Source organism: Eumetopias jubatus, unplaced genomic scaffold (assembly GCF_037043125.1).
Source record: "Eumetopias jubatus isolate StellerSeaLion01/CBP00866 unplaced genomic scaffold, mEumJub1_p1.0 scaffold_23, whole genome shotgun sequence".
Lineage (NCBI taxonomy): Eukaryota > Metazoa > Chordata > Mammalia > Carnivora > Otariidae > Eumetopias > Eumetopias jubatus.
In genome coordinates, this window is record NW_028274829.1 from 3,000,069 (window position 1) to 3,025,564 (window position 25,496).

Below are 25,496 nucleotides of genomic sequence, written 5' to 3' on the forward strand. Positions count from 1 at the left end.
GTTCCTTCTTTTTAAAAAGATAATACACACTGACGCACGTCTATTTCAAGAGGACATAGCCAACAATTACAGTATGAATTAAGGGCTTAAAAAGAAAAAAAAGGGCAGGGGCGCCTGGGTGGCTCAGTCGGTTAAGCGTCTGCCTTCAGCTCAGGTCATGATCCCGGGGTTCTGGGATCGAGCCCCGCATTGGGCTCCCTGCTCAGCAGGAGTCTACTTCTCTCTCTCCCTCTGTCTGCTGCTTCCCCCTCCTCATGCTCTTTCTCTCTCAAATAAATGAAACCTTAAAAATTTTTTTTAAAAGAACAAATGATAACAGTGAAAAGGTTAATACCTGTAAACTATGAATGAGGATCTCACGGCTACTGGGAAGAGTGATGTGTTCCTAAAACATACGAGCTTTCACCAGGTCCTCTGAACTTCTTAGTGCATCACAAACATATTTGGCAAGGTTCAGGCTACTTTCTGCTTGTCAGCCCCTCTGACTGCCTAAAACGGCTGGATCTGTGTTGATAAGAGAGAGGGGAGCGTTGGCCACAGGCGTGCTCATCAATCCCAATCCTGTGAGGGTGCTGGACAGGACGGCTCTGGGGACCGAGCGCTCTGGCGCCACCTCGTGTGCGCACACCGTCACTGTCCCTCTGGCTCCAGCTCGAACAGAAGCGGGTGCCGATTTAACATCCTCCTTTTCACTGGGGACAGAGCGCTGCGCTCTGGCGCCGCCTAGTGTGCGCACACCGTCACTGTCCCTCTAGCTCCGGCTGGAACAGAAGCCGGTGCCGATTTACCATCCTCATTTTCACTGGGGACTGAGCTCTCTGGCGCCACCTCGTGTGCACACACCGTCACTGTCCCTCTGGCTCCAGCTCGAACAGAGATGGGAGCCGGTTTAAGATCCTTTTCACTGGGGACTGAGCGCTCTGGCGCCACCTCGTGTGCACACACCGTCACTGTCCCTCTGGCTCCAGCTGGAACAGAAGCCGGTGCCGCTTTACCATCCTCATTTTCACTGGGGACTGAGCTCTCTGGCGCCACCTCGTGTGCACACACCGTCACTGTCCCTCTGGCTCCAGCGCAAACAAAAGCGGGTGCCGATTTAACATCCTCCTTTTCACTGGGGACAGAGCGCTCTGGCGCCACCTCGTGTGCACACACCGTCACTGTCCCTCTGGCTCCAGCTCGAACAGAAATGGGAGCCGATTTAAAATCCCCATTTTCACTGGGGACTGAGCGCTCTGGCGCCACCTCGTGTGCACACACCGTCACTGTCCCTCTGGATCCAGCTCAAACAAAAGCGGGTGCCGATTTAACATCCTTCTTTTCACTGGGGACCGAGCGCTCTGGCGCCACCTCGTGTGCACACACCGTCACTGTCCCTCTGGCTCCAGCTGGAACAGAAGCCGGTGCCGCTTTACCATCCTCATTTTCACTGGGGACTGAGCTCTCTGGCGCCACCTCGTGTGCACACACCGTCACTGTCCCTCTGGCTCCAGCGCAAACAAAAGCGGGTGCCGATTTAACATCCTCCTTTTCACTGGGGACAGAGCGCTCTGGCGCCACCTCGTGTGCACACACCGTCACTGTCCCTCTGGCTCCAGCTCGAACAGAAATGGGAGCCGATTTAAAATCCCCATTTTCACTGGGGACCGAGCGCTCTGGCGCCACCTCGTGTGCACACACCGTCACTGTCCCTCTGGCTCCAGCTGGAACAGACGGGAGCCGATTTTTTTTTTAGTTGTTTTTTTTTTTTTTAAGATTTATTTATTTGACAGAGAGAGAGACAGTAAGAGAGGGAACACAAGCAGGGGGAGCGCGAGAGGGAGAAGCAGGCTTCCCTCCAAGCAGGAAGCCCCATGTGGGTCTCGATCCCAGGACCCTGGGATCATGACCTGAGCCGAAGGCAGACGCTTAACCGACTGAGCCACCCAGGCGCCCCGACGGGAGCCGATTTAACATCCTCCTTTTCACTGGGGACCGAGCGCTCTGGCGCCACCTCGTGTGCACACACCGTCACTGTCCCTCTGGCTCCAGCTCGAACAGAAATGGGAGCCGATTTACCATCCTCCTTTTCACTGGGGACCGAGCGCTCTGGCGCCACCTCGTGTGCACACACCGTCACTGTCCCTCTGGCTCCAGCTGGAACAGACGGGAGCCGATTTTTTTTTTAGTTTTTTTTTTTTTAAGATTTATTTATTTGACAGAGAGAGAGACAGTAAGAGAGGGAACACAAGCAGGGGGAGCGCGAGAGGGAGAAGCAGGCTTCCCTCCAAGCAGGAAGCCCCATGTGGGTCTCGATCCCAGGACCCTGGGATCATGACCTGAGCCGAAGGCAGACGCTTAACCGACTGAGCCACCCAGGCGCCCCGACGGGAGCCGATTTAACATCCTCCTTTTCACTGGGGACCGAGCGCTCTGGCGCCACCTCGTGTGCACACACCGTCACTGTCCCTCTGGCTCCAGCTCAAACAGAGACAGGAGCCGATTTACCATCCTCCTTTTCACTGGGGACCGAGCGCTCTGGCGCCACCTCGTGTGCACACACCGTCACTGTCCCTCTGGCTCCAGCTCAAACAGAGACAGGAGCCGATTTAACATCCTCCTTTTCACTGGGGACCGAGCGCTCTGGCGCCACCTCGTGTGCACACACCGTCACTGTCCCTCTGGCTCCAGCGCAAACAAAAGCGGGTGCATATTTAACATCCTCCTTTTCACTGGGGACAGAGCGCTCTGGCGCCACCTCGTGTGCACACACCGTCACTGTCCCTCTGGCTCAGGCTCGAACAGAAATGGGTGCCGATTTACCATCCTCCTTTTCACTGGGGACAGAGCGCTCTGGCGCCACCTCGTGTGCACACACCGTCACTGTCCCTCTGGCTCCAGCTGGAACAGAAGCCGGTGCCGCTTTACCGTCTTCATTTTCACTGGGGACTGAGCTCTCTGGCGCCACCTCGTGTGCACACACCGTCACTGTCCCTCTGGCTCCAGCGCAAACAAAAGCGGGTGCCGATTTAACATCCTCCTTTTCACTGGGGACAGAGCGCTCTGGCGCCACCTCGTGTGCACACACCGTCACTGTCCCTCTGGCTCAGGCTCGAACAGAAATGGGAGCCGATTTAAAATCCTCATTTTCACTGGGGACAGAGCTCTCTGGCGCCACCTCGTGTGCACACACCGTCACTGTCCCTCTGGCTCCAGCGCAAACAAAAGCGGGTGCCGATTTAACATCCTCATTTTCACTGGGGACTGAGCTCTCTGGCGCCACCTCGTGTGCACACACCGTCACTGTCCCTCTGGCTCCAGCGCAAACAAAAGCGGGTGCCGATTTAACATCCTCCTTTTCACTGGGGACCGAGCGCTCTGGCGCCACCTCGTGTGCACACACCGTCACTGTCCCTCTGGCTCCAGCTGGAACAGACGGGAGCCGATTTTTTTTTTAGTTGTTTTTTTTTTTAAGATTTATTTATTTGACAGAGAGAGAGACAGTAAGAGAGGGAACACAAGCAGGGGGAGCGCGAGAGGGAGAAGCAGGCTTCCCTCCAAGCAGGAAGCCCCATGTGGGTCTCGATCCCAGGACCCTGGGATCATGACCTGAGCCGAAGGCAGACGCTTAACCGACTGAGCCACCCAGGCGCCCCGACGGGAGCCGATTTACCATCCTCCTTTTCACTGGGGACCGAGCGCTCTGGCGCCACCTCGTGTGCGCACACCGTCACTGTCCCTCTAGCTCCAGCTCGAACAGAAGCGGGTGCCGATTTAACATCCTCCTTTTCACTGGGGCCAGAGCGCTGCGCTCTGGCGCCGCCTAGTGTGCGCACACCGTCACTGTCCCTCTGGCTCCAGCTGGAACAGAAATGGGAGCCGATTTACCATCCTCCTTTTCACTGGGGACTGAGCGCTCTGGCGCCACCTCGTGTGCACACACCGTCACTGTCCCTCTGGCTCCAGCGCAAACAAAAGCGGGTGCCGATTTAACATCCTCCTTTTCACTGGGGACAGAGCGCTCTGGCGCCACCTCGTGTGCACACACCGTCACTGTCCCTCTGGCTCCAGCTGGAACAGAAGCCGGTGCCGCTTTACCATCCTCATTTTCACTGGGGACTGAGCTCTCTGGCGCCACCTCGTGTGCACACACCGTCACTGTCCCTCTGGCTCCAGCGCAAACAAAAGCGGGTGCCGATTTAACATCCTCCTTTTCACTGGGGACCGAGCGCTCTGGCGCCACCTCGTGTGCACACACCGTCACTGTCCCTCTGGCTCCAGCTGGAACAGACGGGAGCCGATTTTTTTTTTTAGTTGTTTTTTTTTTTAAGATTTATTTATTTGACAGAGAGAGAGACAGTAAGAGAGGGAACACAAGCAGGGGGAGCGCGAGAGGGAGAAGCAGGCTTCCCTCCAAGCAGGAAGCCCCATGTGGGTCTCGATCCCAGGACCCTGGGATCATGACCTGAGCCGAAGGCAGACGCTTAACCGACTGAGCCACCCAGGCGCCCCGACGGGAGCCGATTTAACATCCTCCTTTTCACTGGGGACCGAGCGCTCTGGCGCCACCTCGTGTGCACACACCGTCACTGTCCCTCTGGCTCAGGCTCGAACAGAAATGGGAGCCGATTTAAAATCCTCATTTTCACTGGGGACCGAGCGCTCTGGCGCCACCTCGTGTGCACACACCGTCACTGTCCCTCTGGCTCCAGCTGGAACAGAAGCCGGTGCCGATTTAACATCCTCCTTTTCACTGGGGCCAGAGCGCTGCGCTCTGGCGCCGCCTAGTGTGCGCACACCGTCACTGTCCCTCTAGCTCCGGCTGGAACAGAAGCCGGTGCCGATTTACCATCCTCATTTTCACTGGGGACTGAGCTCTCTGGCGCCACCTCGTGTGCACACACCGTCACTGTCCCTCTGGCTCCAGCTCGAACAGAGATGGGAGCCGGTTTAAGATCCTTTTCACTGGGGACTGAGCGCTCTGGCGCCACCTCGTGTGCACACACCGTCACTGTCCCTCTGGCTCCAGCTGGAACAGAAGCCGGTGCCGCTTTACCATCCTCATTTTCACTGGGGACTGAGCTCTCTGGCGCCACCTCGTGTGCACACACCGTCACTGTCCCTCTGGCTCCAGCGCAAACAAAAGCGGGTGCCGATTTAACATCCTCCTTTTCAGTGGGGACAGAGCGCTCTGGCGCCACCTCGTGTGCACACACCGTCACTGTCCCTCTGGCTCCAGCTCGAACAGAAATGGGAGCCGATTTAAAATCCTCATTTTCACTGGGGACAGAGCTCTCTGGCGCCACCTCGTGTGCACACACCGTCACTGTCCCTCTGGCTCCAGCTGGAACAGAAGCCGGTGCCGCTTTACCATCCTCATTTTCACTGGGGACTGAGCTCTCTGGCGCCACCTCGTGTGCACACACCGTCACTGTCCCTCTGGCTCCAGCTGGAACAGACGGGAGCCGATTTTTTTTTAGTTGTTTTTTTTCTTAAGATTTATTTATTTGACAGAGAGAGAGAGACAGTAAGAGAGGGAACACAAGCAGGGGGAGCGCGAGAGGGAGAAGCAGGCTTCCCTCCAAGCAGGAAGCCCCATGTGGGTCTCGATCCCAGGACCCTGGGATCATGACCTGAGCCGAAGGCAGACGCTTAACCGACTGAGCCACCCAGGCGCCCCGACGGGAGCCGATTTAACATCCTCCTTTTCACTGGGGACCGAGCGCTCTGGCGCCACCTCGTGTGCGCACACCGTCACTGTCCCTCTGGCTCCAGCTCGAACAGAAGCGGGAGCCGGTTTAAGATCCTTTTCACTGGGGACTGAGCGCTCTGGCTGCCAAAGGAATGCTCCCTCCTTGTCCACCGACCGATGGAAGCCGACAGGGGAGACCAGGAAGGAAGCCCCTCTATGGGGGAAAACACAGAAGGAACGTTCTGGCCTTGGAAACAGCCAGGAGGGGAGGGTGGGCAGCTCACTACAGCCATGGAGGCCTGTGTGGCTCGCCCCAGAGATGCCCGAGGTCCTGCTTCTGTGCCGGGAGGCGTGCGCAGGGGTGCCACAAAGACCAACAACGCCCCACACCGTGCGTGGAGCCCCACAATCCCAGGAGTACTGGAAATAGGGTTCAGTCCACAGGCCCATACCATACTATGGTCATCCCAGCAGATAGGGAAGAAACCCTTCCTATTCAAGTGGCTACTGACGTTTGGAATCCTTACAACGCATATGCTTATCGTACAAAATACCGAACACGGGGCGCCTGCCTGGCTCAGTCGGTGAAGCGTCTGCCTTCAGCTCAGGTCAGGATCTCAGGGTCCTGGGATCGAGTCCCACATCGGGCTCCCTGCTCCGCAGAGAGTCTGCTTCTCCTTCTGCCTGACACTCCGCCTGCTTGTGTGCTATCCCTCTTTCTATCTCAAATAAATAAATAAAATCTTAAAAAAAAAAAAAGGTACGAAACACATTTAAAAATGAAGAAGCCACTAAGACAACAGAGGAAAGTAAGCCACCACCTAAATCTGACCACAGGTAACCTGTGTGCATTTCGCCCCATCTGCTTCTAGACAATCTGGAGAATCCCGCAGACATAGCAGGTCCGTTTCCTTCTGCAGCCCGCCTGGTTCTGTGAGCATTCTCCCATGCCCCTGCTGTCCCTCTTCCAAAATGTACTCTCTCATCAGTGCTTAATATTCCTTCCATGTAACACTGAAAAACCACAGTATTGACTCTGAATATTTTCTGGTACTTCAGATAAAATTATTCACCCTAATGAGGGTTCCCCTGAAGCCTTTCCCACAAATTATACACCAGGATTAATAAAAATTTATGTTAATTTTTAAAAAATAATTTTATACGCTAGGTAGTCTCTGGGGGAGTTCTGGAAAGACAGGGTTTAGATCACAAATATGAAAAATGCCAGGCTATCACTGAAAATGAACACATCTAGACATCGAAAATCCTTTAAAAAAAGGAATTATTAAAAGAAATGCTTCAATAAAATGTTTATCATTCTCATAAAGAACAGAATCCCTTCCTCCCTCCCCCACCCAAAAAGAAAGTCACACGAGTGCTGCGTTATTTTCATAACCTTTTAGAATGAAGCCGTCAGGCACTGACTCACAAGACAAACACAGTCTGCGTTTGGTCACCACAAGTGCCATCGGCCTGACGGGACCAGACCCACCGGCTGGGAGGCCAGGGAGGCCACCCGGGGTGGCCAGGCGCCCTGGCTTTGGGTGCCCACTGTGATGGGCATGTGCATGTGGTGTGAGGGCTTTCAGGCAACACTGAGGTCGGGGGAGACTCCTGGGCGGGGGGGAAAGTCAACAGTGATGCGCTGGGAGCATCCTAGAGAAAAGAGTCAGGGGGCCTGAAATGGGAAAAGGCCTGGATTCTGGAGAAAGGCTGGGCTGGACAGTATTGCAAAGGGTCCTCAGTGAGCCCCTGAGTGCGTGGGACTAGCCCTGTGCAGACAGCCCCTAGAATTCAAGGAGGGGAGAGGGTACAGGCCAGCATGGGAGGTGCGGGTGGGGGGCGAGGAGCCTGTGCTAGAGGAGAGGGCAAGTGCAAGCATTCTTCTTATTCCTTCCAAAGGAAACAAAGAAAAAGCACCCCGCTACAAACAGAGAATGAACCTCGCTCCGATCTTGCCACTGCCAGTTCCTGCCAAGCCTACGGAAGACTACGTCCTGACGAGCCTCTCCCTCTGCTGCTCGGTCTAGCTCCTGCCAGACCCACCTCCCTGCGCCTCTGCTCTGCACAGCCGTTGCTCTCACTCCAGAACCTTCAAGTGCTCCCAGCTGCCACAGAAGGAAGCCCAAGCTCCCACCTGCTCAGGCACCTAGCCAAGCTGTTGTTTGGAGCGTGCCCCTGGGCCGGCAGCAGGGGCACCAGCTGGGCGAAGCCCTGGGCGGGCTGTGGCGTTTGCACTCGCCTTCCTGGCCCTGGCACGTTCCGATGCCAGGTCCTGCACTCTCCGCCTCCAGCCTCCTTCCCCCTGCACTCCTTTGGGTTGCATCCCCTCTGCCATTCTCTCTAGGAGGCCCTGGTACCGCTGACGTAGGACCAGATTTGGGGCTCAACCCTGGCTCAGTCTTCCAAGGACAGATCAACGGCCTATCCTTAAGAAAGACTCTGCGGAGATCTGCTTCCATTCCTCCTGACGTCTGTTGGCTCAGCACCTGTTACAGCGTTCCTGGTGCGTCCCTGTGAGCACACTCAGCAGCCAGCTAGCTCCCGGAGGGCTGGGCCTAACGGTGTGATCCTCACCATTTCCCTGGAGCACTTCTACCATGTTCCATGAACGTCGAGAGCACCCCCTGCAGCGCACACGGTTCCTCTCCCTGGCAGAGGTGTGACAACGCAGCACTGCGGATGGGGACGTCATGCTGGCTTCAATCTACGGTCCTACGGGATAAGACTCAGACAGTTCCTGCTGTTATACGTGACGAGAATTCAGATAAAAATTCCCTAATGGCCTAAGTAGCTGAAACGGATACCAGACATCAAAGCTGCATTTTAAACAGATGCCAGGCTGAGAAGCAGCATTTCCCCCAGGACGAAAGCACCAGGGTTCCTGTCCACGAGGCCGGGGCACCCCGTACCCTTCCCCTAGCAAGGCCGAGGGCACGTCGCTTATTTCAGCCTCTGGTGCTCCCCCTGTGTGTGTCAGCTCAAAACACTGTGTGGAAATGTCACATCAAGAACACAGGCAGAACTGGAACAGACCCAAATGACTGGCTTTCTCTAGGAACTTTTATCATCTTCATGTCAATAAATCTATTCGTGTCAGGAAAAAAAAAAAAAAAAAGACTATCTCACGCACCTGTGTTCCCAGGGTCTCTCCCCAGCTGACTTAACGAGTGAGTTCAACTCAATGTTTTAAAAGGGCGCCAACCCAACGTCCTGGTTACATTTCAAGAGAATGGATTTTTTGGCAAAGACACTCAGGACATTCCAATGTGCAATAAAACTTATTGTAAATAAGTTTTAATTATAAAACTAATAATAAATAGTGCTAAGGATTAGCAACAGGGCTGATGAGTCATATATAAAAGAAACGAAAATAAGCAAAACATTCTCTGCAGGTCTTAACGTATTAGAAACCATCGACGTTTTCACACTAAGTTTTATAAACATCACTTACATTTTCGATGAAAAAAAAATCTTTAACTTTTCACCGCTCTCTACTTGCCTTAGAATATGAAATGTCTCACATAATTGGAAATTCATCTGATCAAACTGCTCAAGCCATAAACGAAGCCTAAATCTGAAGAGAAGCAACTTTTCTCTTTTCCTCCTGATTTTAGTTAATAAAAACAACAATGGAAAATAGCTCAAAGAAGTCAGGGTATCTGTCCAGGTTAATCTCTGGCTCTGTTCTGTTTAACAAGAAATAAGCATGTAGCAAACAGCCATGATCCCCAAAGTGCTCAAAACAGAAACTTTTCCCCCGACACTTGAGCAAACGCCTGCAGACCACCCTCCCAAACCACACGATTTCACCGATACCTGCCAACAACCCCACTAAGGCACACAGCCTCCGGCAAAACACACACACAGTTCCTGCCCCAGGTAGAGCTCCGGGGAGGGGAAGGGAGGAGGGACACCACCTGCCAACGTCCTAGCCATCCCTGTCCTCTTGCTGCATCGTGGCATGAAGCTGCTCCCAAGAACATCTGTGCTGATCAGTGTCAGGGCTGCACGCAGAAGCACCTGCTCAAGGACAGCTCCAAGGAGCCAGGAGCCGAGGGGAGCACAGCACAATACAGGCTCGCTGCAAAATGCGCTGCAACTGAGTGACATCCAGCAAACGAGGCATGTCGCAAGAAATCTGCTCCTAGCAAGCATGGCTGCGGTCACTAGATCTGAAACCCTCTTTCTTCGGGATAGGTAACTATGCCCATAGCCCGGCTAACCGTTACAGCCCCCTGCAAAGAACCTCTATCCTTGGGTGTTAATCTCCTGAATGCAAGCTTAGTGGACGTAATTAGAGTCACAAAGGGTTTAAGGCTGCCAGCAAAGAGGCAGAAAATCACATGAATCAACCCTATTGATAATTTGGCCCTGGCAAAACTGCTTGCAACAGTTTTGAGTCTTGGTTGAGAATAAGTTGAATGATGAGGTGGGCAGGTGGACTCCATTGTAAGCAAAACTAGTTATTACCATACAGATTTGAAAGAAAAGCCAAAAGAGCAACTGCAAGCTTTCCAAAATAATGAATGGCATGATATTGAAAAGAAATTTTCCGTAGGCTATTTGAAGTTATACGTACTTGTAAGGAGCTGAATTCGCCTATGCTAATTCGCCTACGGAGCGAGAAAGATGGAGGGCTGTGTCGCAGCACTTGTCACGCCGAGCTTTTAGCGCACGTTTTCTAGAATCAGACAGCAAGAGCCTTAACCCCAGCTCTGAGCAAGACGCTCGCCCTCCCCAACACACTGTGGGCATCAGGCAGACCTTCAGCACCTCTGCAACAGCGAAGCCTCGTCACCTCGGCTACGTGGATCAGGAAAACGCCCAGTGACCCAGTTTCTGGTCTGTCTTCACCTTCTCCAAGCACATTTGCTTAAGCCACTGGGGCTGCCCAGCAAAAGAGCCTGGGGCTGTCTGTGAAAACGCCAGCCCAGGATCCACCGCAGACCCGCCCCTCAACACTTCGCAGGGTGGGGCCTGGGCAGCTGGGAGACACGTGCAGATAACACAGCTGACGACCCTACAGACACACATCGGAAAAGGTTACCGCATCCGCCCGGCACTTTCCCGCGAGCAGCACTTCCCTTGGCCAAGCAGAGGTAGAACCACAGAGCACCCGGAGGAGAGGACAAGACGAGAACTTCCCGCTCAGCTCAGCCTCTGCTCACGGTCCCACGGTTATCTGCCTCCTGGGCACCGCGCACGACAGCATAGGCGCACTTGGTGGGGATCCCAGTGACAGTTCTTCGTTTCCAGCCGACACCACTCTGGGAGAAGGGAAGTGCTTGCTCTCGTTTGTCTGGGAAAGAAAGTCCACCGGGGAGAAAGATCTGCGCACGTCTCCCCACGTGTCGCCTTCTCAGGCCCAGCTTCGAACCGATGACGACAGATGTGCCGCCCGTGCCCCCGGAACAGGACGCCGCCGCTTTGTCCCACCGGCCCACGGCGACGCTCTTCCTGGCTGCTGGGGCCCCTGCTCGCCTCCCACACTGAGATAAAACCGGCCTACGAAGGGAAGATTGAGAGCAGCGGGGTGCCCGGGGGGCGCGGTTGGCTGGGCGCCCGACTCTTGGTTTCGGCTCAGGTTGTGGTCTTGGGGTTGTGGCATCCAGCCCCGCGTCGGGCTCCGTCCGCGCTCAACACAGAGTCCGCCTGGGACTCCGTACTCCCTCTCACTCTGCCCCTCCCCGCCAAAATCAATAAAGAAATCTTAAAAAAAAAAAAAAAATAGATAGCTGCTGAACAAGCTAATTTACCATTTGGCCACACTCTTGGGTAGGGCAACATAGGATATTTGTGTGTTTGTGGCTCGATCTATGAATAAATTACAGAGTGCCTTTTTATAAACTGGCCACTTTTTTTTTTTTTGAAGAGTGCACGATCTATTTTGGAGCTCCACATGAAATGCTAGAGAATGCTAACTGATGTGTGAGACAGAAATGTGATTAGTGGTTGCCCGGGGTTGGACAAAGAGGAGAATGGCAGGGCTTAAGCAGAGATTTAAATTTAGACAGAGAAGAATACACGTTACCAATTTCAGAGAAACTGTTTGAAAAGTACAGTGGTGCCTCTGTAGTAAGGAAAATCTAGAAACTCCGTTTGAAGTTTCAGTGCTCCTTACTCTGCATCTCCAGGATTTTATAGCAGTAATTCATCATGTGCTGGGTGACAGCTACAGACCCTAACATTAACTAATTACCCGGGTTAGAAAATTTCATTCATGTTTCTGAACAAAGCACCATTTCAGACTTTTTTCTATTAGACAAAAGTAATACCCACATAGAGCCCACATACGGTATTAAAAATTAATCCAGGCTCCCCACCAAGCAGGGAAGTTGACGTGGGGCTCGATCCCAGGACCCCGAGGCCATGGCCTGAGCCAAAGGCAGACACGTGACCCACTGAGCCACTCAGGAGCCCCTGCCACTCCCCCTGCTTGTGCTCTCTCAAATAAATAAAATCTTTAATCCGAAGTTATTTTTAAAAATTTCACAATACCTGGGCGCCTGGGTGGCTCAGTTGGTTAAGCGACTGCCTTCGGCTCAGGTCACGATCCTGGGGTCCCGGGATCGAGTCCCGCATCGGGCTCCCTGCTCGGCAGGCAGTCTGCTTCTCCCTCTGACCCTCCCCCCTCTCATGTGCTCTCTCTCTCTCTCTCTCTCTCATTCTTTCTCTCAAATAAATAAATAAAATCTTAAAAAAAAATTTCACAATACCTGTTATTAAAAGTGTTTTCAAATTCACAGTGATATATGTCAATACATCAAAAAAAAAAAAACCCAATATAAATAAAAGTATGCTTGCAAAAAAAGTGAACAAAGTGCTTGGTTTGCTTTTATATCTTGTCATATATATTGCTTAAAACATGAATTCCCATCTAAACCAGGTAATTATGCTGTGCAGACCTCATTTAAAGAAAACTGGACAGGGGTGCCCGGGTGGCTCAGTCGGTTCAGCGTCTGCCTTGGGCTCAGGTCATGATCCTGGGGTCCTGGGACTGAGCCCCACGTCAGGCTCCCTGCTTCACAGGGAGTCTGCTTCTCCCTCTGCCCCTCTCCCCTCTCGCGCACGCTCTCTCTGTCTCTCTCAAATAAATCGTAAAAAAAAGAGGAAAACTGGATATACAGAGTGCAAAAGTGGGGTTTTGCACAGCGACTCCCATAAATCATTCAAGGCAAAAGTCTGATCCCTTTCCCCAAGAGTCTTTTAGATATGCGGTCACCTCCATCAGCTAGCAGGCCCCGTGGGCCTTCCCCCTGACCCTCTACTGACCAGTTCTCCATGGCGTACTTTGCTTTGAACAGAATTCAGTTTATTTTTATACCCTTAAAGATGTTCCTCTAGTTCAAAAAAAAGCTTCTACACATATGGAATGATGCCCAACTTCAGTCATAATGAAAAACGCCCACTTCAACAACGAAGCCATTTTTCACCTGTCACATGCACAAAGAGAACAGAAACTAACTGAAACTACTTCTGCTAGAGCGGACGTGAGCCCGAAACGTGGTCCGAGGAACGTGGAGGTGGCTACCACAGCTTATCGCGTACAAACCGTCTGACCCAGGTCCCTCCGGGCTGGAAGCGGACCGTTAACGATCCATCTGTAGTGCAGGTACACAGACTCGGGGACAGGCACCCCTCGCTGCCGCACGGTGTCTTAGAGGTACCCACCACAACCGGCAGAAATGTCCGTCTCTAGAGGATCTATAAGACGGCAGAGGATCCAGACCGTGCAGCACCGTGGGGTCATTAAGAAAAATCAGGAGTCAGACCTCAGCGCACTCAACGTGCAACAATCTCCACAGATACACATGTATCTTAAAAAGAAGCTTAAAAGGGGCACCTGGGTGGCTCAGTTGGTTGGGCGACTGCCTTCGGCTCAGGTCATGATCCTGGAGTCCTGGGATCGAGTCCCGCATCGGGCTCCCTGCTCAGCGGGGAGTCTGCTTCTCCCTCTGACCCTCTTCCCTCTCGTGCTCTCTATCTCTCATTCTCTCTCTCTCTCAGATAAATAAATAAAATCTTTAAAAAAAAAAAAAAGAAGCTAAAAAAAAAAAAGAACGAAATAAATGAAGAATAAAAAGTTAGCCTTTGGGCGCCTGGGTGGCTCAGTCGTTAAGCGTCTGCCTTCGGCTCAGGTCAAAATCCCGGGGTCCTGGGATCGAGCCCCAGCATCGGGTTCCCCGCTCGGCGGGGAGTCTGCTTCTCCCTCCCCAACTCCCCCTGCTTGTGTCCCCTCTCTTGCTCTCTCTGTCAAATAAATAAATAAAATATTAAAAAAAAAAGTTAGCCTTAGAGTACATTTGTAGCCGGCATTCAAACACCCACCCTTCTTAGGGTCATTCTTTTAGTCTTGATCACAGAGCAATAAATAAACGTCCTTTGGGACATTCCTGGAACAGAACATGATGGCACGGCTGACGGTTTTCTGGGGACCAGAGCTCCTGCTGACTCGCAGAACAAAGGCACACAGAACCCCAAAGGCTTCTCGTCTCTAAAAATGGAACAAGCTCAATAGTTCTTATTATAAAAGTAATATGTGTACTTAAAGGTACACTTTAAAATGGTTAATAGGGTAAATTTTATGCTGTGTGTACTGTACCACGATATTTTTTAAAAATTAAAACTGTAAGAATGGGGGGCGCCTGGGTGGCTCAGTGGGTTGCGCGGCTAACTCTTGATTTTTGTCTCAGGTCGTGATCTCAGGGTCCTGGGATGGAGCCCTGGGTTGGGCTCCCTGCTCAGGAGGGGGTCTGTTTCAGGATTCTCTCTCATCTCTGCCCCTCACCCCACCCCCGCTTGCTCTAAGAAATACATAAATCTTAAAAAAACCCAAAAAAACCCCACAAAAAACCCTGTAAGAATTGGATATACACAGTTCTCCAACCGCTTTTATGTGTTGCACTTAGCTGGGCTTTGTGGGGCATCTTCCATGTCAGCAAATGCTGATATCACAGCAGTACTTTACACCGTGGATGGTCTCTAATTCATGTCACTTCCCTTTACTGAGTATCTGGGAGCCCAGAAACGAAAACCGTGGGTCCAAGATATGGCTTCTGAAACACACGTTGTCAAACCACCCACCAGAAAGTCCATCTAATCTGTATCCTAACTGGCAGTATATCAAGTACATGCTTATTTCCCCACAATCTTACATCTCACCAACGACGGGCCTGGCTACTGGTAAATCCCTGTCAACTCGACAGTCAAAACCTAGTGTCTCATTTCCAAGGAAGCCTGCAGATTTGTACAGGAGACCAAGGAGGGCAACCCGACTCAGCCCGGGGGCCGGCGAGGAGTCCCAGAGACAGCGAGTGCATAGGGCCTAGCTCAGCTCAGGGGGCCAAGCTTCCGTGCCCGCCATCACTGCGCCGTTTCCCTCGGGGCACTGTGAGCACACCCACCCCGCGCCCACAGAGGGATAACCGTACAATGTTACAGCGTCTGTCCCACCTCAGCCTCTCGAAACGGCTCCCAAACCGCTATCCGAGTTTATTCTTCTCATTTACAAAGACGGTAGCCTGTACCACTTACAAATGAGGTTGCTAATTCAGTGCGGCAACGAATTAAGAGTTTTTTCTTCCTTGTTTTTGAGCCTCCTCCTTCGATATGGTTTGAGTCCAAAAATAAAAAAAAAGAGTAAAGTCCTTTGGGAACAGGCCTTCAAGGCAGTATTAAAAACTAAAGTAAATGACTGAGTCCATTTGTTTTTAAAAAATTTACAGCCAAGGGGCGCCTGGGTGATTCTGTTGGTTCAGCGTCTGCCTTTGGCTGAGGTCATGATCCCAGGGTCCTGGGATTAAGTCCCACATCAGGCTCCCTGCTCCACGGGGAGCCTGCTTCTCCCTCTACTTTCTCCTTCTGCCTGCCACTCCCCCTGCTTGTGTGCACTCGCTCTCTCTCTCTGTCAAATAAGTAAATAAATAAATCTTAAAAAAAAAAGATTTACAGCCAAACTTAGAAAGACTGCACTAATTCTGCTAAAAAAAAGGGGGGGGGGCGGGGGACATGCAAACACTTTACTATGAATTAGCCAACTTACAAAATGCAAGGTGGAGAACAAGTTCTTTATGAAGACAAATCCCAAGTACCTTTACGGGGGTCCAGGAGTACTGTTGTAGCTCCCGTGTCTAAAAGCATCACATTCTCAACTCTGCTTTTCTAACCCCTTCAAGTCCTCCAAACTTCCAGGGGCAATCTGATTTCTAGGAACAGGCAGCCTGCTCCCCGCCCCCCGCCCCCCCCGCCGCAACCTCACCCCGGCCCTGGAAACTTAACGTCTGTGCGCAGTCATGCTCTACTTTTGCGTAAAAAACGAAAACGCAGTGGCACAACACTTTATTTGGAACAGAAGCATAGCTCTCTGCTAACGATCTACATATTGTTGAAAAAAAGAGTCTTTCAAATTCACTTCATAAATCAAATGAACAATCCCTAGTAATACAAGAAGGCATCTTTTAAGTTTTTGATGCTGGATTCATCCTTGGCCAAGAGATAGAATTCTGTGTGTGCGCACATGCTTTCATCCTTGGCCAAGAAATAGAATTTTATGTACACACACACACACACAGATCAAGTCCAAACTGGGATTGCTCGCAGGGAGACAGATCGGCCAAGCTGACTTCACGTTTTGCTATTTGACTCACTCCTGTCTGTAAAGATGGCATGAGGCATGGGTCTTACCTTTTCACTACCAGCTTCAGGGTTTTATGAGACCCCTTCACCAGGCAAATCGCTTCCTGTCTAAATCCTGAGAGACCAATGTCGTTGATGCCGACGATCTCGTCCCCAGCCAGTAACTTGTCCACTGCCGCAGCTTTACTTCCTTCTTCAATCTGCAACAAAGAAGTATGTCTCATGAGTTTCCAAACAAGCGAAGCAGGCACCCAGAACTCGGCCAGAAACAACACAGCTGTGACATATGGGGCCCGCAGGCTCTGTGACGGGCTCTGGGATCAGCGTGGACCCCTCCTGGGCCCTGAGGCTGCACTGATTCCTATTTGCGGAACAAGGGACACATCCCTCACCCAGGGCCACCTCTGCACGGACGAGGGCTACCCATTCACCGAGGGAATAGGAAAGAGCATGTGTGCTCAGGCAGCCACAGAGGGAACACAAGCAGGGCGAGCAGGAGAGGGAGAAGCAGGCTTCCCGAGGAGCAGGGAGCCCGATGCGGGGGCGCGATCCTGGGATCATGACCCGAGCCAAAGGCAGATGCCCAACGAATGAGCCACCCAGGCGCCCCCGGAGTACCACGTTTGATTTAACTACTTGTCCCCTGCTGGATACTGGAGCTTTTCCTTTCTGGCTATTATGCTGCTATGAACACGGGCATTCAGGTTTCTGTGTGAGCATGTGTCTTCATTTGCCGCGGGTCTGCACCTGGGAACGAAGCTCCTGGGTCATAGGGCAAGCGTGGTGAGCATCCGGGCTGTCAGGCTGTCCGCTGCTGCTGCACCATTTTATCGTCTGTGTGCGTACGAACGTTCCGATTCCTCCACAGCCCTAACACCTAACAGTTTCTTTGACTACAGTCCTAATTAGATTATGCCATACTGTGCATATTACGGCATTCACGACTCTGTGCTAAACACAAATGTATGAACACGTACTGACTCATGAAAAGCTTGAATGTTGTCCATCTGATAACTTTAATCCTAAGAGATCTTGATGTTTAATCCTAGCTTTTCCTATACAGTAATAATCAACTTAGCAGCAACTAACCCAGCCTGCTTTCTGTACTAGCACTTGGCAAACTATGGCCCATGAGCTATACACCCGGCCAGCTGCCCTTTTTTTTTTTTTTCCCCCAGTAAATAAAAATTTTACTGGACTACAACCACACCCACTTGTTTACATACTGCGACAGGACAGAATTGAGTATTTTGGCCCACAAAGCCAAAAATATTTGATCCCCTCTTGGCTTGTTACAAAAACAAGTTCGGCAACCCCGGTTTTATACCAAAAAGCTATTATCTTTACAAACTGCTAGGAACACTAGGGAAAAAAGTTAACGGTTACGAGCTTATCTGTGTAGAGTCTGAAAGTTCACTGCTTGACTGTTTGCCGTGGCTAAGCTAAGAATTACTTTCCAAGCCCTCACAAGGTGCTAGAGCACTACATTTCTCCTACGTAGCTAAAAAGCCAGGTACTAAGCGACTGGCCATGCCTCAGTTCTGCGAATGCACGATATTTTCCTAAAACCTCCACCTACATCCAAGGACAGCTGAACTCCTCAGTTCACAAAGCAATTATTCATTGCAAGTGAACACCATAAACAAAATTAAACAACTACTCCTCACTGAATGGACTGCTTCGAATTTTGGTTAATAACTGGTTTCAAAAGTCTAGACAATTTTATCCCCACATAATAACAGATTGTCAGTTTCCACCCGCACAAGAGTACAGCCTCAGCCATGTATAGGCAAGGTGCAGGTCACACGGGGTGGAGAGCTTGGGTTTTGACATGCCCCGTGGGAGAGGCCAAGGGGCCGTCCCAGTGGAGGGTGCAGTGGGCAGCTGGTGGCGGGAGGACGGCTCCCAGGGACAGGTGGCCTACACATGGAGACACCCCCTGCAGAAGGTATTTAAGGACGAGAGGGGTGGGGAGACTGAAGGACACTGCCTAGACAGGAGACAGAGTCTCGGGCAGAGAACCACAGAGAAGGGAACCCTGGGTCCCCAGTAGTTAGAGCTTTGGCAGAGGAGGGGCCAGGTGAAAGGGCAGGAGATACAGGAGGCAGAAGCTGCCACCACCAGAGCGGGTGGAGAAACCCCCCGGGGAAGCTTACCAACGCTCCAGCTGGGCTCACTACCTGGGCCCGCAGCACCTGTCCCCCACGCAGGGACCTGAGGGCTGCAGACTCTCGAGGCAGGTGGCAGTCGTGCCTGGATCCGTTTCATCTCCTCCCACCCCGCCTCCCAAGCACTGGGCATAAGGATTGTAAGGGCAAAATCTAGAATGTAGAAAGAATGCATGTAGAAAGCAACTTGGGTCTGCACTTAGTAACTACTGCTTTAAATACTAGCAGTTAAATGCTTTGGTGGGGTGAGTACAAAAAGGTCGACAGGTCACATGCATGCGTTGAGCTCAGACTTGGTATTTATTCTTTCAATAAGTATCTATTTTTTTTAAAAGATTTTATTTATTTATTTGACAGAGAGAGACAGAGCGAGAGAGGGAACACAAGCAGGGGGAGTGGGAGAAGGAGAAGCAGGCTCCCCGTGGAGCAGGGAGCCCGATGCGGGGCTCGATCCCAGGACCCTGGGACCATGACCTGAGCCGAAGGCAGACGCTTAACGACTGAGCCACTCAATAAGTATCTAGTGAGCAAGTACTCTGCACAAACAACTGTGCTGGATAGTGTGTGTGTGTGTATGTGCGTGTGTGTGTGGGGGGGGACGGTGGGTCTTACAAGGTGGAGTTCCTGCCTTGAAGACATTTCTAGGCTTCAGAGACCAACACTTCTCAAACTGTCATATGCAGCAAATCTCCCAGGGTTTAAAATGCAGATCTGATTCAGCAGGTCCAGGGTAGGGCTTGAGCTTCTGCATTGTTTTAAAATATTTTATTTATTTGAGAGAGAGAAGAGAGAGAGGGAGAGTGCATGCAGCAGAGGGAGAGGGAAAAGCAGACTCCCTGCTGAACAGAGAACCTGGTGCGGGACTCGATCTCAGGACCCTGAGATCATGGCCTGAGCCGAAGGCAGACGCTTAACCCACTGAAGTCACCCAGGGGGCCTGGCCTGTATTTTGAATGGTTTTCAGAAATACACATTTACAAGGTACAATTCATTCCGTCACCGATTTTTCAGGACAGAATTTTATTTTACCTTTCAACAGTTACGCATTCCAAGTGGAAACAACTGAAATGTCCATCAAGAAGTAAACGCATAATGGAAATGTGGTCCATCCATACACTGGAATGTAGGTCAGCCTTAAAAAGGAAGGACGTTCTGACAGCTGCTACCGCATGGATGGACCTTGAGGACGGCACGTGCAGTGAAATACGCCACCACGGAAAGACAGGGACTGTGTGATTCCGCTCATATGGGGGACCCAGAAGAGGCCAATTCACGGAGACAGCACCTAGAGTAAAGGTCAGCAGGGGCCGGGGGAGTGGGAATTATGGATTTGTGGGTACAGAGTTCCAGTTTGGGAAGATGAAAAACTCCCGACAACGGCTGATGGTTGCACTACGCGAATGTCGTCAATATCACGGAGTCAGACACTTGAAAGTGGTTGAAATAGTTAAGTTTCGTGTTACGGTACATTTAGTGCGATCACACCTTCCTGAGTATCTAACAAGAAAAGGATTCTGAGCCGCTACAAGAGTTGTAAGTGTCCTCGCTACAGTGAGTGCTTCTGAATTTCAGTAGTACGAGAAAGTCTTGAGGCAAAACCACTATGATGAAGGCCCTGCAGGGTCGTAGGGCCGGTGTTGAAGGCAGCACGCCCTGCGGAGACACATCACCGGGATCTGGCTCGCCTACCACTGGGTGGGCTTTTCAGTCTCATCCCCACAAACCCTTCTAGGAACCAGTTCTGTGAGACTTGTGAACCACGGTCATCTACTCTGGCTTCACCACGAAGATCTGTGAAGACTCCTCAAGTCTGTCCTCTATAAACTGCTTTGCATTGCAAAGCATCCTTCTGCCTCGCCCTATAACCACAATCCACCTACACATCCCAGAAAAAACAGGTGTGGGTTTGGGAGATAAAGTAGCTGGGTTTTTAGCCACCCGTTGGCTTCCTTGCCAAGAGAAAGTTTCTCTTTGATATTTATTGTGCTTACGGGGAAAGTAGCTATAAAAGAAAAAGCAGCTGTGAAAAGTTCCATTCTATACTTCCCCACCACCCCCAAACCTTAGGTAGGATTCATGAGGTTTTGAACTTGGTGAAGAATAAATCTGACGTCCGCGTTCGCCAAGGAGGACAAGGACGCCACCTGCCAGCATTTTACAGTAAATCACACATGCGACATCGATGATCACCCCGTCCCGGTGCCTGGGACTACTACCCGGCCGAGGCGACAGCCTAACATCTGCAGAACGAGGGGGCCACCCACAGGGCAGCTGTGGCCGACAGCAGTCAGGAAAAGTTCCCGAGGTCCCTGGCTCCAACTCAGAAGTGCCCCTCGTGCAAAGTGGCAGGCAGGCAGAGACAGACCCTTCCATGCCCGCGATGCAAAAGCCCACGTGCCACGCTCTTCCCACGTCCAGGACGAAAGCCCCAAGTGCCCACGCCGGGCCCCACGGTCCACACCTTGAGTTATCAACCGGCATTCCATGCGGGCGGAGTCACGCCCGAAGTCCCAGGGGAGACTCAGATGTCCCACGTGCAGAACATCCTATCGTTCTTCTGGAACTGTTCTGGCCGGGAACGGCAGGGAGGGAAACAGTTAATGAGAGTCTTCTTGGAACAAAGTTTTCGTACTTGGGTGAAGGGGCGTTACAGATGATCAAGAGTGAACACCCAACAAAGGCAAAAGAATCTAGTCTGGTAACCGACTACAAGGCGTCTCACCCCGTGCAGTGGGCATGCGAGGGGCAGCCTTCACCGCCGTCTCGGGGGGAGGAAATGAGGCTTCACGAATCGGAAGGGCCACGAGCACAACTTGAAAGGAGGAGCCTGCATTGGGGGGGGGGACATTCCCAAGTGGGGTCTCGGCGTGAAGACAGAGACAGAGGCAGGAAGCCCAGGCTCGTCCAAAGAATGTCAGCCTGGCAGGGTGTAAAGCTCTCACAAGGGAGTGTCTGAAGATAAGGGCGGAAGGGGGAAGATTAGGAACTTGACCTTGAATCAGAATCTGGACAATATCCTGTAGGCAGTAGGGGCCCAGAGAAGGTAGGGCATGGAAGCAGGGAAGTGACATTATTCAAGCAAATACTTCTGGAAGATCGATCTTGTAGGCAGACGCAAAATGAATTTCTCCTGCCCTTGACTCCAGATCCCTGACTCCATCTTGGCACCGGACAGAAGCCAGGGCTCACAGCAATGCAGCGCAGAGAACGAACGTGAGGCAAGGACTCTAGAAGCTGTGAGGGTTAGGCCTCACGATGTGGTCAGACATGACACGAGAGACCACAAGAAGACGCCAGTGGTGCCGAGGTGTTGAGCTCCAGCGATTCAGAAAATCACAATGACCAGAGATCAAAATGGAAGGAAGACATTAAGTCCAATATCCCATTTCAAAGGCCATGAATCACACCTGTGATTTATCAGTTCTATCTCAAAAACGCTTCACTGTCCAGACAAGAGGCACTCCATGACAAAGCAACGCCTTTTGTTAGACAGGAAAATCCCCGAAGTTACCGCTTCAGTTTGCTTAATTTGAGTATTTTACCCATTCTCCTCGAGCCCAGTTGCTTCAGAAAGGAAAGCTGACTCACCCAGGGGAAGTATCAAGTTGTGAAATAATCTGAGGGTGTATCTCTGGTAACAGAGAAGTAACAGTAACAACTGAAAACTGGAAACTTCCACCTAGATGTGTGGAGACTTTCACAAGTCGTCATTACAGGCCCACCTGTGACGGGAGGAGCCACACCAGCCAGGCAGCCCAGCTTCCAGAACTCTCTCTCTCTCTCTCTCTCCCCCCCCCCCCAGCATCCTGGCACCGACTGTCACCCTCTCTACTGCCCAAGATGCCCAACAGGAAGGTCAACTCAGGTGGAGGGGCAGTGAGGGAGCTCCAGAGGAGATCGCAACCTCTCAGCTAAAACCTGCTCCCGCAAAAGTGGAAATAAAGCAAAAAGTCTTCAAACAAAAAAGTGCCAATGCAAGGGACAACAGGCTGAAGGGGCTAACCAAGAAACTAAAGATCTACCCGCAGAAAAGGGAGAGACTAAAGCTTAAGGAGAGTCCAGCCTCCAGAGAAGTAGAGATGAAGGAAGACCAGTCTGACTAAGATCATATGCCATGTCTTTTTGGTGCGCCCTGTCTCCTAGGACAGTGCAGAAGATTTCATTACTATGTTGGAAATGTAAGCTTTTTAGTAGCTCTAGGAATATTTTCTTTTCAAGATTCATTTACTTGAGAGAGGGAAAGAGAACGTGAGCCCGTTGCAAGCGGGGGAAGGGGCAGAGGGAGAGAATCTCGAGCAGGCTCCGTGCTGAGCACAGAACCCTACTCGGGGCTCCATCTCACGACCCTGAGATCATGACCTGGGCCGAAACCAAGAATCAGACACTCAACCGAGGCACCCAGATGGCCCTAGTAGGTCTATGAATTTTTTTTTTTAAAGATTTTATTTATTTATTTGACAGAGAGAGAGGGAGAGCACAAGTAGGCAGAGCGGCAGGCAGAGGGAGAGGGAGAAGCAGACTCCCCACTGAGCAGGGAGCCCGATGTGGGACTCGAACCCAGGACCCTGGGATCATGACCTGAGCTGAAGGCAGCCGCTTAACCGACTGAGCCACCCAGGCGCCCCTCTCTGAGTATTTTTAAGGAGGGAATGCCACCTCATCCAAGTTAGGTGTGAATGTTTGTTTGTTTTAAGAGGTAAAATCATTCGCTGGTTATTTTTTGGTACAACCAGAAGAGTGGGTTACTGAATCCTAGGAGGCTCTGGCTGTCTGGGGGGCGACTCTGACATTCCATGGGTGGGGGGAGCAGTTTTCATGGCCAAAACAAGGCATACGACATGGCAATTTGGAGTCACGGTCGTGTACATTTAATGTGTCCTGAACACTGGAATTTACCTTTATCCCCACATTTCCTAAAGAAAACCATTTCCCTGGTCCTGGCTCTCCTAGTCTCTGAACGTGCTAGTCCAGTTTCCCTAAACACTTTGTCAACCCCTCTTGAAAACCTGACAATCCAAACATGCGTTTAGGATAGTAAATTGTGAACTGCGAACGAGTGGGAGCTGTGATTGAACAGACTGTCCACGCAGAACCTACGGGTACTTGGTCCCTTCTCAGGGAAAATTTGCCTCCACGTTTCAAGCTGCAAAGTCACCTTATATAACAGTTTAGGAAAGAATCACGGAGTACATCTTTTTCGATCTTTGGTATCTACGTTAAAAACCGTATAAAATGAAATGTGTCTGTGTACGGATCATCGAAACCACCAATAAAATCTCAGTGGTGAAAGAAAAAACTCTTTTCCTCATAGATGATAACCAAAATCAAAAAAGCAAGAGAAAAAGATAAAACAGTGCCTTCCAAAACGAACCCAATAAACCACAACGCACCTCACAGGCTCTGGACAGTATAGGTGAGCAAGCTGAAAGTCTAAAAGTCCAAGGCTTTTAGGAACATGAGGGTCTGCTCTGGAGATTTTCACATACTTCTTTCAGCCTCTGTAACGGGAATGCTCATCACACGAGGCCCGATCACAAAGAAAGGCCGATGCGGCCCCGGACAAAGGGACCACGGCAGCTGAATGGACAGAGCCCGGCCGATGAGATGCACGGAAGGAAGAGAGGACTGGTTGATGAGCCTGTGTGCAAAGAGGGCACCTGGCCAACGCAAACGCCAAGGGAAAATTGCATCAGAAGAGGACGAGATTTGGAGGCTGCAATTAGCAGTCAGAGGTCTAGACAGAAAAAGGGAGGACGCTCACGGAGGAATGGGGAAGGGCGGGGGTCTGCACCCGGCCCTCAGGGTAAGGCCTGGGGTATGTGCCTCCTCCAGACAGGTCTGGGGCATGAGGACTGCGAGGTTCTGATCACCACATCATCACCGCGCTCCAGGGAACACACGCCTGTCCGTGAAAGGGACGGTGTCTGGAAAGCAACATTCAGGGAGCGCTTTCTGACCACCGCCGTCCGTCAGGGAGGGTCCAAGCCAGGAGGAGAAACAAGGCTTTGTCAACCACTGTTCCAACGGTGTGGCCGGCAGCCTCAGGCGTTGCCCCGGCTCCAGATCTGCCCTTCATGCCCCGTGCGGAGACATCGCAGCGGGACCCTGCGAACAGAACATTCCCGCTCTGCCGGCCGGCTCCCCGGGGTGGTGAGCACGGCCAGCAGAGGGCGCGGAAGGGACACGGGAGGACAGGCCCTCCCTTCCCAAAGCCAGCCTGCTTTCCTCTCGGCCTGCTCCCATGCACGCAGGCACGGGGTCACGCACAGCGCCCAGCAGCACGGCGGCTTCCTGGCAAGTTCCAGGGGCTGACGCCAGCCGGCAGCCTCCCGGGGAGCCTCCGTCATGTCACCTGAGTGCCTTCCCAGGAGGCATTTCCACGGCACGTCACCAGCCCTGCCAGCTCCGCGGTGAGATCCCAGCGCGGCTGGGGGCAGCTTCCTGCCGGCCAGCTCCGTGTGGCTCAGTGAATGTCCCCACGGTCAGCGGGCTGCAGGCACCCCCACTCCCCGGAGCTCCCAGTCTCAGCTGGTGGGGGGGCTGCTTCCTGAGCTCCTCCTTCCTCAGTGTTGGAGGCACAGCCTGCTCCTTACGGCCCCTGCCTTGCATTCTTCAGGGTTCCCTTTACCTGGGACAGGTAGTCATGATTACTTGTCAGTCTGAGTAATTATCTGTTACTGGTTAATCAGTTTTTGCACTGGGGGCCAGCAAACCATTCTATAAAGAGCCATACGGTAATAAGTGTTTAAGCGTTTGTGGGTTTTACAACACATGCTCAACCTTGCCCAACTGACAAGACGTAGCCAGAACGCTGTCGGTATCTGGCCAGTGTGCTGAACCCTGCTTTACACGAAGCGTTTCCTGCTCAAATTACTGTACGGTTTGTGTCCGAACCGGACCTTGACAGATGTAAATGCCAGGTGACAAGTGCAGGAACAGACATGCGCGGGGCCCGAGCAGCAAAATTATATTGTGGTGTGGGTAGGGAGCGGGGGAGATGATGAGCCTCAGGGGAGGTT

The 25,496-nt window shown here is 51.9% G+C and overlaps 1 protein-coding gene across 1 annotated transcript in view; it reads right to left on the minus strand.

The window, feature by feature from the left end:
* LOC148162098 (protein Shroom2-like) overlaps positions 1-20,657 on the minus strand; it is a 77,994-nt gene extending 57,337 nt beyond the window's left edge. The window contains exons 1-2 of the mRNA XM_088020366.1: positions 20,649-20,657; positions 16,358-16,509 (exon numbers count right to left, since the gene is read on the minus strand). Of these exons, the coding sequence (XP_087876492.1) occupies positions 16,358-16,509; positions 20,649-20,657 (161 nt within the window). The remainder of the gene's footprint in view (positions 1-16,357; positions 16,510-20,648) is intronic.
* Positions 20,658-25,496: the final 4,839 nt, after the last annotated feature.